Here is a 16,494-nt window from a genome sequence, read left to right as displayed (position 1 = left end):
CCACTGCCCAAAGGCCACAGGTTTTTATGGGATCCCAGCTGAGAACTTCCCCTTGCCTACCCCAGCTGCTTATTCCATACGTCAGTCAGTCGGTCAGCAAAAAAAAAAGCCATGTGGAATTATCTAGGTTCAACTGTTTTTGTTTTGAAGAAATCTGTGAATTTAGAGCTACTTAAAACCACCAATGTATGTTAATTGAGGTGGCAAGTTTCAGAGACGCCTGCGGGGCGGGGCTCAGTCGGTTCAGCAACCGACTCTTGCTTTCAGCTCAGGTTATGATCTCACGGGTTCGCGAGACTGAGCCCCGAGTCGGGCTCTGCACTGTTAGCAATTCTTAGGATTCTCCCTCTCTCTCTCTGCCCCCTTCCCAGCTGGCATGTGCCTGCTTTCTCTCTCTTAAAAATAAATGACATTAAAAAAAATTTTTTTTTTAACATTTTATTTATTTTTGAGACAGAGGGAGACAGAGCATGAACGGGGGAGGGTCAGAGAGAGAGGAAGACACAGAATCGGAAGCAGCCTCCAGGCTCTGAGCCATCAGCCCAGAGCCCGATGCGGGGCTCGAACTCACGGACCGCGAGATCGTGACCTGAGCCGAAGTCGGACGTTTAACCGACTGAGCCACCCAGGCGCCCCCCAAATTTTTTTTTTTTAAGTAAATAAAGTGGCAGGTTTCAGAAGCACACCCAAAATGCTTCCTGGCACAACTCACAAATGCTGACAGCAATTTCTTCATTCTATCACAAATGGCTACTTAGATACTAAAGTGACTCAAGGATCCTGCCATTCATCATCTAGAAGGTTCCAGAAAGAATTTTTTAAATTTAACGTTTACTTTTGAGAGAGACAGAGAGAGAGAGAGAGAGACAGAGCACGAGCGGGAGAGGGGCAGAGAGAGAAGGAGACACAGAATCCCAAGCAGGCTCCAGGCCGCGAGCTGTCAGCACAGAGTCCGACGCGGGGCTCAAACTCACAAACCATGAGATCATGACCTGAGCTGAAGTCGGACGCTTCACCGGCTAAGCCCCCCAGGTGTCCCAGAAAGTCTTTTAACTCAGATCCAAATGGGAAATTATCCAAACGACTGTCATTTCTAGAGACTGTAAGTGAACACATCACGACACCTACGACAACCCTTGTAATTGCAGGAGAGCGCATGTCTGGATGCTGTCGCCCTCAGAGGCGCAGCCGCAGGAGCTTCACGGGCCTAGAAACACGGCAGGCTGTGGCACTCCTCCCTCAGGCAGGCTCACTTCAGCTCGCACCTGGACTAACTAGGCAAAGTGCGAGCTCGATTCACACGCCTCAATATTTAGGGCATCACTTCCCCCTGAGGAAGTATGCTAACACTGGGCTTCAAATCAAATGGGAAAGATGTTTAGAAAAGTAAAATCGCGGAAACAATTCAGCAGGTGGCACTCTAATCCCAAGAAAGGACTTAAAAAAAAGGGGGGGGAATAAAAGCAAGGAAGCAAGGAAGCGTTCTAGGAAAACTCTGGGAACGTAGGCAGTATTAGAAGAGGTCTCGGTCCAGGTCAGGGAGGGTGTAATGACTCATCCCTGTGATGGTCCCTCCCGTACCAAAGGAGGCTCCGTGACAAAAGGACTTCTTTAATCTACTGTTTCCCCCCCTTCCTTCTAACTCATTTTTCCTGATTAGAGGCACATCATTTCATAAATGACCCGAAATATTAATACATACCGCGTGGAACACCAGGGAAAGAGACTTGGTGAAAGGAAGGGCTGCCATCAACCAGTGAATTTTAAATACGTCATTCCTATAAAAACAGAAAAGAAAGAATTAAAAGACAGTCATCAGATACATTTACAAGGAAGCAGTAAATACAACCTAAGCAAACCAGAAACACGAAGCCTTTTTTGAGACCTAGTTTCCACCAGCAGAAACAGACCCGACGGGGCCCCAGAGTCGCCTCTCGCGCACAAGTCTGTGCCGTGACCACAGCAGCATCAGGTACCAAGGCCACAGGTCTCTGTTGTGACTGCAGCAGCGTCAGGCACTGAAGCCAGACAGGACGAGTTCCAGTTCCCGAGAAGATGGAAATCCACACAGCTGGCCAGCCTCGTGCCCAGAAACCACCCTGGAAAGGCCACAGAGGCGAGAACGAGGCGGCGGGATCTACGGAACTGGCGAGAGCTCTCCCTGGGAGAGCAGAAGGGGCGCGGGCGCAGCTGTAGGGGCGGGCTGCGGCCCGGCCTGGAGGGGGGGCAGGGCGGAAGGGAGAGCCCCGGGGTGGTGCCCCGTCCCCTCTCCCTCAGGGCTGGGACCGGCCAGTGGGGAGAAGCGCCCACTCCCACCACCAGGCCTACACAGGTACTCGCCCACCTTCGGGCTGCCAGCCATTCAATTCCTCGACCCTTTCCGACCTCACCCTGGGAACTAACCTAATGGGACACAAGACGCCTCCGGAGACAGATTTAAAACTATGAAAGTACATCGAGACTTGAATAAGAGCTACGGAGGAAAGTCACACTCTCAGACATCAAGACATTCTGCGAAGCCACAGCAGCAAAAAGTGTGGAAGGGGTACAGCGTCCGACAAATAAGCCAACAGAACCGAGAGCTTGGAAATGGATTCCTGCGTGTATGGAGGCTTGGCCTACGACAGACGAGGGGCAGCCAACCGGCTGGAGAAGGACGGGCCATTTAATAACTGGCATGGGGAAAATCCACCCAATCCTGTGTGTGTGTGTGCGTGTGCGTGTGCGTGTGTGTGCGCAGCTGTGTCCCCACTTCACATTTACATAAAGAAGGACTCCAGATGGATTTCAGCGCCAAACATAACTTACATCCTTTGTGACCCTGGAGTAGGAAAAGGCTTCTTCCGAGAAGCCCCGCCCAAGATTAGATATCTTTGACTCTGTTAATATGAAAGACTTCCGTTCAACAACGAATACCACAGGTAAGTTTAATAGACCGGGGGAAGAAATTTGCCATGTCTGGAACAGACAAAGGATCGATGTCCAAACTATGCAAGAAACTCATGTAAAGTGACAAGAAAATGACAGAAAACCCAAAGAAAACTCTGTGCAAAGCACAGAGGCGGTCACAAGGAGGGGAACCCAGACGGTTAACAAGGCCCCGGAAGGAGATTTCGCGTCACTAGTGGTCAGAGAAATGCAAAACAGAACGAAGCACCAGTTTATACCCAAAAATAAGATGCCGGTGGTGTCTGGAGAAACAGGAACCCTTTGCACCCCTGGCAGGAGCAGAAGCTGGTACGGGCCACCTGGTGGTGGGCGCTTAATGAAATTAAGGAAGACTTTACCCCCTGCCCAGTGCACCTCTTTCTGGGAGCGCACCTCAGAGGCTGCACGGAGTCATAAGGGGATAGGCCAGGGAGGGGGTGGGAGGTCATGACAACACGGTCGGGGGGACCGGGGCGGGGGGGGAGGCCGAGGGAGGGGTCCCTCACCAAAGCGATGGGTGAGTAAAACGTGGGGATGCGCACTATGGGGTAGCCAAAACTGAATGAACCGGATGGACACACGGCAGTGTGACTAGGCCTTGACACAGCTACTACTGCGTGACAAGTGGCACGGACAGCAATCTAGAGCTGGCATGGTTTACGAAAGTCACAAACATACGCAGGAAGAGTAAACACACCCACGCCCAACAACACACATCACGTGCTCCGGAGCAGCTGGGAAGGACCGAGAGAGGGGTTGGGGGTCGGGACGAAGGGGAAATGAAGAACAGGGGCCTGGCACAGACCGATAGGGAGGGTGTGTCACAAACTGACGCCCGCTCCCTTTCCGGCCGATTTCCCCCTGGTCCTTTCCCTTCCGACGCCTACCTACTCCAAGGTCAAAAAGGAAGTCAAGGCCAGAGTGGCGACGACATCTACCCAGAGCGCAGAACCGCCCGCTGCCGAGACGGCTCGCTCACACACCCCGGCCCCCCCAACCTGCAATCCTGCTCGAAGCGCCAGCGGCCGGGGCGGTGATGACACGGGAGGGAGAAGAGGCTCGAAAGAGAGCCCCGGTAACTTGGCAAGAACACGGGTTCTACCCTGCCAACCTTCACCCCTCTCGGCCCCCAGTAACCTCTGCTGAAGGTGGGGCATCGCCCACCTCCAGGAGGTGGAAGGTGAGCGGACAGAGCCCGCATCCGGCGCTGGACTGGGCAGGGAGCAGGCACTGGAAAGCGAGCGGCTGTCTGTCCTCCCCTTCCACGCGAAGTGCCGTGAACTACACACGTGCTGCGTGCAGCAGGTGCGCCTCTTCTGGCCACAGAGTTAAAACTCACCGTCATCTCACGTAAGCGGACCAGCGAGAGGGACGGTCTCATCGCTAAATAAACAGAAACTGAAATACCCCCGAGCACCTGTCTGCTCAGGTGTTTCGTACGCACCTCGCATTTGCATAGTGCCCTGATTTGCAAAGTCCTCTGGCGCACAGGATTTGGGGGGAAGGCGGGGGAATCACACAACACACCTAAGGTTCTAAGACACTCAGAGGAAGGCAGGGCGATGACCCCGCCCCTGTTTTGTGGCCCAAGGAGTGAAGCGAGACACAGACGTGGGAGCGGTCCGTGTTTACACCTGGAATTGGGTCTCTGAGTCCCAGTTCTGATTTTTCTAATAAAGGAAGAATCAACACTTCACTGGAAAACCTTTTTATAGCCTGAATTGGTTAAGATTCTTGTTTTCTTATGAATGGCCACCTGATTACCCCAAACACAACCATGCACGGTCCTTCACAAGTAGACGAGTGGCTCTTTCCATCAATCCAAATCTTAAAACAAACCGGAGCCTGCACTGCCCTGGCCTGAGCTCGCTACCCCAGCTGAGCATGTCTGCCAGAAGACAGGCCCCCGGGGACCGAAGAGGTCTCGATTTCTGCCCAATGCTCCACAGAAAGAGGTACTCCGTATTTGGGATGCCTAATTATCTTATGAATTTAAATGACGCCACGTTACAGTGCCCTATGCATGTACCGCCCTTTACTTAGTTTACAGATCTTATGTAACAAATGCTCACACTGTTCTCCAACTGAAAAGTAGTATTTTATTCTGTTTTTTGGGGGAAAGGAGACAGAATTAAACGCTGGTCCCACACACACGTGCAGCTGCTCCCTTCAATAACCGAGTACAGGCAGATAAAGCCTTCGGGTTTCAGAAGAGAGGCCAAGAGCCGGGCAGGTGGGCTTTGAAGTTTTTCCTCCAGTGACAAGTCTCTGGAAGCCAACACCTCTGCCCGGTAGACGGGCAATATCGAGCACCGGGCAGTAATGCTACGCTCTCAGCCAGGCTGTGGCTCCCTGTCACTCTCCTCCTCCTCATGAACAAACAGCCCCTGAATCATCAAAATACTTGGATCTGCTGTTTAAACAAAGCAAAGAGGGAGGGGGGGGGGCGCCTGGGTGGCTCAGTCAGTTCGGTGTCCCACTTCGGCTCAGAACAACAGATCACGGTTTGTGGCTTTGAGCCCCACGTCGGGCTCTGTGCCGACAGCTCAGAACCTGGAGCCTGCTTCAGATTCTGTGTCTCCCTCTCTCTCTTCCCGTCCCCTGCTCATGCTCTGTCTCTCTCAAAAATAAATAAAAATGTTAAAAACAAATCTTAAACATAAAGAAATAAACAAAGCAAAGGGAAGAAAACACCACGGCATGCCAAGCCCCCCCACACACTGCAAAGTCTCCCTGTTTCAGGGAAGATGCCCTTTGAAGAGGGCAGGGTTGCTAGAGCCAATGCCCCCCAGGCACAGAAGCCAGCAAAAGGTGAAATTATACACATCTCAACATACTCCAAGCTGGATGGCTCAAGGAAGGAACAATTTACCGTCGTTTTCGAAGGATGTGAATCCAGATGGTCCCAGAAAGGAAAAAGAAAAAGGCCATAGAGATGTATAATTTAGGGAGAGGGATCTCTCCTGCCGAGAGGTAGCTGTCAGGGTTCTTCTCTGTGATCTCAATCTGCAACGAACGTGAGATTAATTTTTTCTTTTTCAAGAACAGATCACCCCACAGCCAGCAGTCGGTTGCCTTAGCTGCTTCACTCGGGCCGAAGAAAGTACCGGCAGATAGCCACACTCCTAACGCACAGCGCAAAGTGTAAAAACACCCCAAACTGCTTTGTATTTTCTAGCTTAGGAATCCTCTGCAGAGGTGAGATTCCGGCCATTTTTTTCTCCGACTCCGTTTTAAGGGTTGTTAAAACCCACTCTTACAAAGAAACAAACGCCTCACGTTTTACGGGGCTGACAAAATCCACACGCAGTACTCACATCAAGGCTGAAGGAAAGCTCGTCGCTAGACCGCAATTCGTTCCCGGAGCATTTGTGAAAATAAAGACTGTAGAGGCCTTCTTGGTCATCGGTGCTGATGTTAAAGAAAAACTGTAAGTGGAGAGGACAAAGATTTCAGAATGCCAGATCGCCGGCGACGTGTTTAAATCTTAGGAAGAAATCAGGGATGCTAAGGGCGGAAACAAATACAGACAGACGAATGACCTAACCGAATTCCCCCAGGGCAGAGACCAAACAGGTGTTTTCCTCCTCTGCGATTGGGTCTCTGTCCAGGCGACAGGAAAGGGGACGGAAGTGGCTGGCGAGTACCCGCATGCCCACTACCTGGGGTCTACGGTCCACTCCCTACCACCCTGGTTTTGTCACAGACTCCCCAGCTGTGGGAGGTGTGGCTGGGGGCCGCAGGGATGACCTACGATGCAGGTACCTACTTTTCAGTCAACACGTCGCCTTGCTCTTTTAGGTTAAAAACAAAAACAAAAACAAAAACAAACAAAAAACTCCCGAAAAAGGAAGGAGGCCCGCCTGCTACTTGAAAAGGCAGAGGACCAACACTCCCTCGTTAAAATGTATACCTGTGATTTCAGACAACAGGGACACAGGCCATATTTTCTACATTTGCACACTTTCCTGTTTCTTGCATGTTTCAGGTGTTCAAACGGAGTTTAACGTAAATCCAAAGACATTTTGTAGATAAGATTAGAAAATACGACTCCTTGGTCAAAAGCATTTTGCTACAAGCCTAAGATAGGTTCCTGAGGGCTACACAGATGCACGATAAACCGTAAGGAGAAGCGAGGAACTGACGGGGCTATGACATCTCTCATAACAGTTGGGAAGGGATGTGAAGGTCACACGGGGTTTCTGGGGTGCTGGCACTGTTCTATTTCTGGCCCCCGCTGATGGTTACAAAGGTCCACTTAGACAGGATAGGGAAAAAAACAGGTATCTGACGAGAAGGCGGAAATAAGAGACCGAAGGTATTGAAGCTGGAATTATTCCTTTGTTAAATCATCTCCCAAGCTCAGCTGTCAACGTCAGAGCGTATGTCTTAGTCCACACAAGGTAGCCAGAAAACTCTTAACGTCTTGGTAACTTTTAGTTCCAAAAGTAAGATGCCCATGAAGATTCTAAGAAATAGAAATTTCTAAAAAAGTCAGCAGAAATATCATGGCCGATCCCAGGAGGCACCTGACCGGCAAACAAAATCAAACACGAATGTATATTCTAGAGTAGGAATAAGGCCTAACGGTCCCCTCCCTGCTTTAGGCACATGAACTATCATCCCTGCTCCGTGGATGGGGTAGAAAGGCTCACGGTGACTGCCTTGTCCAAAATTAGCGAACAGCAAGGCAAGGGGTCATGTACCGACCTCTTTATGAGAAGGGAAGCCAGAGAGAAGGCAGACTGGCCATCCACTGCCTGTCGCATGCACCCTGAGAACCCTGCAAACTGGTTATCTCAACGTTCTTAACCATCACACAAGCTGCTTCCCCACGACACTCACCCTGACACAGAGCGCCAGTAAGTGACAAATGTGTAAATCCCACCACGTTTTCTTTCCTTGGTGATTTTTAAAGAAACGGTTTAGAGAAACTTCAAAAAGCTTACTGTATTAGCAAGCATTTTAAAATGAGAGAAGGGAAGAAGGAAACTACCTTTTGCATTTTCTTAAGGAGGCAGTGAACAAGGTGGTTAAACACATGGGCCTTGGAGTCCGACAAACTTGGGTTTGAATCCTCCCCTTGGACAAGTTACTTAACCTCTCTGAGCCTCAGTCTCCTCATCTGTAAAAGGGGAATGATAGCAGTGCCTACCTCACAGAGGTGCTGGAAGGATGCACTGGGGTAACGACAACGTGTAAGTACTCAGCGCAACGCCTGGCACCCAGTTACTCGGCTCCGTGATTACTAATGGACACAGCCTATTATGGGCCGGGCCCAAGGTTAGGGACTTTACATACATCAGTAATAAAACATTTAAAAAAACCTCTCCCTTATGGCTACCTTCTAAGGGGAGCGACAGAACATCCGCATAATAAATAAGCAGAGTACACAGCAGGTTGGAAAAAGGAAAAGTGTGAAGGGGAAGCCTGTAGGGACGGGGGAAGGAAGGGAGCTGCATTTAAAACAGGGCGAACGGAGGAAGCTTTGACGAGATGATGGTATTCGAGCAAAGGCTTGAAAGAGGAAGAAATTAATCATGTGCATTGTGAGGGACAAGCATTCCCACTAGGGGGCACAGCCACAGCAGAGGCTCAGGCCTGATGGGTTCTGGGAGGGAGCAGCAAGGTGGCTTCCGCGGCTGGAGCAGAAAACAGAAGCCGAGGTCACAGACAAGAGGGCAGCCAGAGGCAGCCAGACCACGTGGCCTTGCAGACCGGGAAGGGCTCGAGGCTTTTGCTCTGAGGCAGATGGGAAGCCGCCAAGGGTTCTGAGCAGACGAGCGTCCACGGGCTCTCAATTAGCTACTAAAACCTGGGGGTACTAAATTTAAAGAACATATAAAATTGTTTAGAGAGGCAAAATGATCTAGGCTGAAAGAAATCAGGACAGTGGATGCAGGGATGGGGGGCGCTGAGGTGATAAAAATACCGGAAATCTCAATAGAGAGTGGGTTACATGGGTGCGTGCCTTTGCCAAAACTGATCAAATTGTGTGTGTAAGCCCTGTGCGTTTCACTCGAAGCAAATCAGACCTCAATTAATGAAAACTGCTTAGAAAAGAGACAGCGATTCTTACAAATCCACGATAAAAGATTATTTGTATAGTGTTTCACAAAGCACTTTTATATCTTTAAAAATGACACTTACAAGAACTCTATGAGCTAGGTTCCATCATGTTTCACTTTCAGATGACTGGAGAGCAAGATTCGGGAGTTAACTGAGTTGTCTGAGGTCACCACCTAGTAAGTGGGCGCTGGACCCCATCCAAGGCTGTAAGGCTGCCACACGTGCTCTCGTGCACCGAACAGCGGGACCAGCTGGGCCGGTCACTCAAGGCCTAGGGGCCCCGGTGAATTCATCTCTCAAATCCTACCGGCATCGTCAATGATTGCCACAGGTCTTCCTAGGTACAGAATTCTGTGCTTCTAGAACACTCTGAATAGGGGGCAGCACGGGATTAAAGAGGCAGAGGTGTGGGGACAGCTGGGCAGACGTGGGCTGGAATCTGGACCTTGTCACTCACGCTGGACATTCACAAAGTGGCTCATTCTCAGAGACATGATCTGGTAAGCGGTGTGTAACCGTGTCCACCTTGTAGGTCTGCCAGGGAAAGAGCGACCGCGTTCGAGTGACCGATGTGTAGCATGCCTAAACTATCGTTCCTAAACTCAAACTTCCTTCACAAATTCACCCATTTACGCTGTAGGGATAAATCCTACGGAGATGACTCCAAGAGAATACATACCTGAAAAGAAACTGCCCCATCGCTATTGTGAACAGAAAAGGATTTTTCTCCCGTGGCCTAAAAAACAAAAAACAAAACACAATCGCCTGTTTTAGGAGGACACTGGCAAAAAATGTATGCTCATAAAAATGGAAATGGAAAAACGAAACCAAAAACACATCCTTTTTAAAAAAATCCTGAGCTGGCTGACCTTCAAAAGCTCTCTGAAAATAAAATTCACCATCCTTTGGAGAGGTCTGAGATCCCCTTTCCCAGAGAATGGGGATTCCTCCTCACCTACTTCCTACTCTCTGCGGTCTCTTCTGCCTCCCCGATAACCCCCTGTTCCCTGCCCCCGCCCTCCCGATCTCCCCCCACCCCCACCCCGGAGCACATCTCTGCTCTTACGGCTTCAGCAAGACTACGGATGCCTGCCCAGGTCACACCCCGACACACCGCCTGGACGCCATTCCCGATTTCAAACCACCGGCCTACTGCCATCGGCGCAACCGACAAGTTCTCAGCAATGGAAAGGAAGGGACTCCGGATACAGCCAACAACATGGCCGAACTCAAAACGGTCACGCGGAGTCAAAGACGACAACCGGGGCGCATGCTGCATAAGGCACTTCTACAAAGCTCTGCGTCACTGATCTGCAGAGGCGGACCGGTGGTTGCCGGGGGTGGGAGGAGGAACCTGCAGGACCGTGAATGGGTGCACGGTCTCGATCGTGGTGGCGGGTTCACAGGTGGACGCTTAGGGCGAAACTGTTCAAAGTGCGCACTTAACCGCATGACGATTACCCTTCAACGCATCGGTTCCGACGCAGTGCTGCCGTCTGGGTGCCCCCTCGCTGAAAATTCAAGATACCCCAAACCCAAACGTTGCCGATTTTTCCTTCTGCGATTTCTACCACCTCTTCGTCTACTGCAAACAGTAGAAGATAAACACCTCCCTCCCCTGCCTCGCCCCCAGCCCTTACTTCCCATCCCAAGGCTCTGCTCTGGTTGCAGACCCTCACGACGCTGTCAGGGCACCGTGTGTTTTCACAGCGGGCGCTCTTCCGGGTCCTCCTCATTCCACTCTCCCCCACTCCCAGGCTCCTCTGCACGTTACTTGCAGGGCAGCGTCTGCCCCAAACACCATCTGTATCAGTCTTTCCTGACCAAGAACTCCTGAGGACTTCCTATTTTGGGTGCATCAATAAACACCCTCTATTGTCTGGACCTATATTATCTAAGATCCCCCTCTCTGCTCCAGGCACACCTTCTATTTCCCACAGGCCGGGGCCCGGCACCTGTCATGCTTATTCTTCCAGTGTAGTAATAGCTCTCCCGACAGAGAGCAACGCCCCGTGGAGTAGGCACGCGCACCTGTGTGTACCTGCTTATGTGTATGTCTATACATTCATACCCACATTCGTATCCCCACATTCAGTCACTTACATATACAGCCACACACATATACACACAGCTACAAATATACGCAGAAAAGCTGAGCAGTGGGTGGTCAGTTCTTACCTTGGAATCTACCGTACTTCTTTTAGACTTTCCACCGTCTAGAAGCAGAAACATTTAAAAGATGTTACTGCATGATTCAGCTCTTAGATATATTACAGTATCACGTTATGAGGCTCTAGCTTGTCTAGTATCAAATAAATCAAACAAACAAGGTGAGGCCGTATGCTATCTTGTAGAATGCCAACTCCTCAGATTCTAAAACGATTCTTCAATTGCAGAAGCAGCAAATTGGAGCTCATAAATGCTCTCTTTTTAATTTTTTTTAAGGTTTATTTAGTGTTGAGAGACAGAGAGAGCACGGGTAGGGGAGGGACAGAGAGAGAGGGAGACACAAGATCCAAAGCAGGCTCCAGGCTCTGAGCTGTCAGCACAGAGCCCGACGCGGAGCTCGAACTCACAAACCGCGAGATCATGACCTGAGCGGAAGTCGGACGCTTAACCGACTGAACCACCCAGGCGCCCCATAAATGCTCTCTAACAAAGGATAACATTCAGTCCCAACAGGGAAACTCATCTCTGAATAATCTAGTGTATGTTATTGCCAGAGATGCCACACGGAGTGACCTTCCTCATTTTCTAAGTAATCACATTTAAAAACAGATCATTGTTTCAAAATATGTACACACGGGGCGCCTGGGTGGCTCAGTCGGTTAACATCCGACTCTTGATTTTGGCTTAGGTCACAATCTCATGGTTCCTGAGTTCGAGCCCCACATCGGGCTCTGTGCTGACAGCGTGGAGCCTGCTTGGGGATCTTCTCTCTCTCCCTCTCTCTCTGTCCCTCCCCTGTTTCTGCATGCACACACTCTCTCCCTCTCAAAATAAATAAACAACAACAAAATATGTGTGTATGTATATATATACATATATATATGTATACGTACATATGCATATGTACATATGTACATATGTACATATGTATATATGTGTATACACACACATATGTATATGTATATGTATACATATGCACATATGTATATATATACACACACACATATATGTATATGTGTGTGTATGACATCTATTTACACATACGGAAAAATTCATAGCAAATAACAGTAGCATAATTGATGCTTTTTCCCAACAGAAGGGAGTGTTAAGATTGCTAATGGCTTCTTTCATGGAACAGAGAGGGTATCAGGGCCTTATTTTTATTTAAGATATCTTCATGGGGAAGACAGGATCTCAACCTCGCTATAGGGAGAGAGTTTCAAAATAAAAGTAGGAAAAGGATACTTTCCGTGCAGCGAATGTGTACGTGAGCATGAGAAACCAGCACGAGGAGGAAATGGTACTCAGACACTAAACTGCACCATCACGCAAAGGTAACGTTTCTGTATGTCTTTTAATTGGGATTAGAGTTTTGACACACTGAGAAAAAAAAGTGTCAATAATAAAGAGTAAGTTCGGGGCGCCTGGGTGGCGCAGTCGGTTAAGCGTCCGACTTCAGCCAGGTCACGATCTCGCGGTCCCTGAGTTCGAGCCCCGCGTCGGGCTCTGGGCTGACGGCTCAGAGCCTGGAGACTGTTTCCGATTCTGTGTCTCCCTCTCTCTCTGCCCCTCCCCCGTTCATGCTCTGTCTCTCTCTGTCCCAAAAATAAATAAACGTTGAAAAAAAAAAAAAATTAAAAAAAAAATAAAGAGTAAGTTCTCTTTAAGAACTAAACTACCAGATAAACCTGACAGTTAATAAAAGAGGCAATAAATATAAACTGGTTAATCAACATATGGAGGAAAAGTGCAACCTCAGTAGTTAAGAGTAAATACCCAAACAGGAGTCCTTTTTGCCTTTTACTTTGGGTCCAAAACAAACAAACGTACACCAAAATCCCAGTCCTGGCTAGGACAAGGTGATGTGGGCACTATTCTTATATATTTTCCAAAAGGACTATCAATTCATACAACTCATTTGGAAAGGAGCTGAAAATAGTACCAATATTCTCTCAGTACTCCTATCCGTTGAAGCGAATATTCCAGTTCAGAGTACCGATCCTAAAGAAAGTTCTAGAAATGACCAAAGTTCTAAAATAAAGAACCTCCAGTGCAGCAATATTTATAATAGCATGACAATGGAAATACGTCTCCCTAAGGGGAAAGCTTGAGCAAGTTACAGTATCCATATAATGGGATGGCTGGTAAGAATGAACTATCTTAAAGTTGAGTGAACAGGGATGCTTAGGAAATTACAAACATGACTATGACTTTTAAACATCGGGGGCGCCTGGGTGGCTCAGTCAGTTAAGCCTCCGACTCTGGCTCAGGTCACAATCTCACGGTTCGTGGGTTCGACTCCTGCATTGGGCTCTGTGCGACTGCTCAGAGCCTGGAGTCTGCTTCAGATTCTGTGTCTCCCTCTCTCTCTGGCCCTCCCCTGCTTGCACTCTGTCTCTCTCAAAAATGAATAAACATTAAAAGAATTTTTACAAGAAATAAAAATCAAATGTTCTAGACCCACCCAGGAAACAGCCCAGAAGAAAACAGAAATACGGGGGCACCTGAATGGCTCAGTCGGTTAAGCCTCTAACTTCAGCTCAGGTCATGATCTCACAGTTCCTGAGTTCGAACCCCGGCAGTGGGCTCTGGGCTGGTGCCTAGCCTGCTTGGGTTTTTCTCTCTCTCTGCCCCTTCCTCACTTGTGTAAGGGCTCTCTCTCACTCTCTCAAAAATAAACTTAAAAAAAAAAAAAGAGAGAGAGAAGAAAAAGAAAACAGAAATACTAAAATTCTAACACAAGGTCAGAGAAATTACTGTTCTGTTTCTCCTTTCCCCCAGTTTCCACCTTTTTCTTTGAGGGTTATTTATTTTTGGACAACCTCCAAAATAAAATAATGCTATTACTGTGTGTGGTTTTTACCTGGGGACAAAGAAGAATCTACGAAGCAGGGTGGTAAAGAAAATGCTGTTCTCCACCTTATAGTTTACCTTGTTTCTGCTGAGTCTGGTTGCCCGCTGGAACAGGGTCAACACCAGGCTCCTGGCTCTGGCCAAGGACTTTCTCATCCTTGCTGAAGATGATCTTTGGTAGCTGGGTACCAGCGTCTGGTGGAGATCTTACTCTCACCCTAAATTCAAATAAGAGAAAAGTAACCAAGTTCAAAGGAATGCTAGGGCCCTTTGAGTGCCCTGTGTTACACACTGTCCCGGGGTCTAAACCCATCATCTCAGGTAGTCCTTACGAGGTCCCTGATGTGGATTCTACTGTCTGCTTTGTACACCTGTTGAAATGGGGGCTCGGGGAGGTTAATAACTTGCCCAAGAGTGGTGAGGCCGGAAGCAGCCGGGCGAGGACCTGACATTCTCACTCCAAAGCTTACATTCCTAGTGACCACACGGCTCTGATGAACGTATTTTCCCCCTTAGTGTCTAAAATGTGTTCAACGAATTGGCGCACAAGGGAAGTGGAGCGAGGGGGTAAGAAACCAAGTAAGATGTTAAAGGGAACTCTGGGAGGGCATGTGAGGGGCAGTGGGCACTATGTGTGGCCTGCCGAACGTGCATTCCCTCCCTTCTCCCCGCTCAGCAGACCCCGTCCTGCCAAGGAGCCAACGGTTGCCTGAAGCCTTCCCTCCTCTTCTCTAAGTCACCCGTTTCTCCGCCCTACATCCTCTCTATATTGCTGTGACCACGTGTATTGCCGTTGGGTCTCCGTCATTAATCTGCACGCTTCTCGGGGGCGGCGCCTCTGTCCCCCTCATCATGTTCTTGACGTCCTGCCTTCGGCCCAGTATCTGGTAGACGCTCCGCGAATGTCAGCTTAGCTACCCAACTCCCCCTAAGTCTCCTCTAGGATGGGGCTGAAGCAACACTGCAATTACTTACTCGCTTCTGGAGATGTCTAGGATTAGAAGGGTGACGGAGATGGACTTTTTTTTTAGAATACAGTAATTCACATCTTCATCCTGAGAAAGGAAGCCCCGGGGTACATCATCTCATTCACTCACGTCAGAATAAGAACAGAAAGTTTTCAGGACCAAGGCAAGCAAGTGACCCGTGCTCCGCCCCAGACCACACAGCTGTGGGTGCTCGGAGATGCCAGCGAGTCAAAGCAGCCCCCACCGCCAGGAACACAGCACTGACAAAAGCAGGAGGCTCCCACCCAGCGTCTTGGGCTCAAAGTGATGAGGGGAACCGGGTCATACAAGGGATGCTCACCAGGTAGGAAGAAAACCCGTCATTCTTTGTACGGTCCAGGCTGAATCCAATCTAAGAGGGGGAGGAAAGGGCAGAGGTAAGTGTCCACACAGTGCTTTGGCATCCACACCTTTCTTACTCAAGGAGCAGAAAAGGCGATTCTTTGGCCTAGCCTTCTCTTGGTCTTCTGAGCATTCATCTTGTAAGAAGCAACCCCAGTTACGAAAAATTATTCAAGAATTACAACTTAAGTGTTAAAAAATAAAACTATCTGATGCCCATCCCCCAAGTTTAATTTTCTCTACATTGGGATACTTCATATTTAAGTGGGGGGGAGGGGGGCTGAAGCTCTCATCTACACAACAGAAACGGGTAAAGCCCTTGACCTCCTGGAAGGCACTTACGGTTGTGTCCTTGTCTGTGGCTCCTTCAGGTTCATTCACTGAAAGGCTACTGACATTAACCACCATGTACCCGTCCTTGAAGAATCCAAAGGTGTTCAGATGAACCTTATGCCTCACATCGTCCTAGAAAGATTTGCCGTGGTGGAATTAATCAAAGGGAGAAGTTAACTTGATTTATTTAACCTATTTATTGCTTGAAAAACTACAGTATCTAGCTAGCTAGCTCACGTTTCCGTATACTTGGCAATATACACAATACATATACCTTCCTGCTCCAAAAGCTGAAGCAGACTCATCAGAAATTCATAAGATATCAACAGTTTTGCAGAAAGAGGCATACAATAGATTCAATTCATCCCCGTGCATTTGTAAGGGCCCCAGGGGCAGACTTGGTGGTCAAGCGGAATGTGACTCCCCGGGAAGGAGGAACAATGTTTTAGTCATCCTCACAAGCTTCCTGCTAGCACAAGGCCTGGCATCAGGAGGCACTCAAAACATGATGGGGGAGGGGAGGGGGGAGGGGAAAAGTGGCCAAAGGTGCTGCGAGAATACACTCATTTATTTATTTATTTATTTTTTTCAACGTTTATTTATTTTTGGGACAGAGAGAGACAGAGCATGAACGGGGGAGGGGCAGAGAGAGAGGGAGACACAGAATCGGAAACAGGCTCCAGGCTCCGAGCCATCAGCCCAGAGCCTGACGCGGGGCTCAAACTCACGGACCGCGAGATTGTGACCTGGCTGAAGTCGGACGCTTAACCGACTGCGCCACCCAGGCGCCCCT

General features: G+C 49.1%; 1 protein-coding gene across 2 annotated transcripts in view; it reads right to left on the bottom strand.

Moving 5' to 3' along the window:
* Window positions 1-15,971, bottom strand: part of GPR107 (G protein-coupled receptor 107) — a 46,775-nt gene extending 30,804 nt beyond the window's left edge. The window contains exons 1-9 of one of the 2 annotated variants that reach the window (XR_005792752.1): window positions 15,711-15,971; window positions 15,328-15,378; window positions 14,995-15,074; window positions 14,098-14,237; window positions 11,176-11,213; window positions 9,677-9,733; window positions 6,246-6,356; window positions 5,801-5,934; window positions 1,703-1,778 (exon numbers count right to left, since the gene is read on the bottom strand). Coding sequence is in view for 1 of the 2 variants with exons in the window: in XM_040482644.1 (XP_040338578.1) it covers window positions 1,703-1,778; window positions 5,801-5,934; window positions 6,246-6,356; window positions 9,677-9,733; window positions 11,176-11,213; window positions 14,098-14,237; window positions 14,995-15,074; window positions 15,328-15,378; window positions 15,711-15,776 (753 nt within the window). In the remaining variant the exon portion in view is untranslated. The remainder of the gene's footprint in view (window positions 1-1,702; window positions 1,779-5,800; window positions 5,935-6,245; window positions 6,357-9,676; window positions 9,734-11,175; window positions 11,214-14,097; window positions 14,238-14,994; window positions 15,075-15,327; window positions 15,379-15,710) is intronic. The other variant, XM_040482644.1, reaches the window with a different exon arrangement.
* Window positions 15,972-16,494: the final 523 nt, after the last annotated feature.

This window comes from Herpailurus yagouaroundi, unplaced genomic scaffold (assembly GCF_014898765.1).
Source record: "Herpailurus yagouaroundi ecotype Mexico unplaced genomic scaffold, PumYag 160, whole genome shotgun sequence".
Lineage (NCBI taxonomy): Eukaryota > Metazoa > Chordata > Mammalia > Carnivora > Felidae > Herpailurus > Herpailurus yagouaroundi.
Note: the sequence above shows the minus strand (reverse complement) of the source record. Positions and strands in the feature narration are given on the sequence as shown.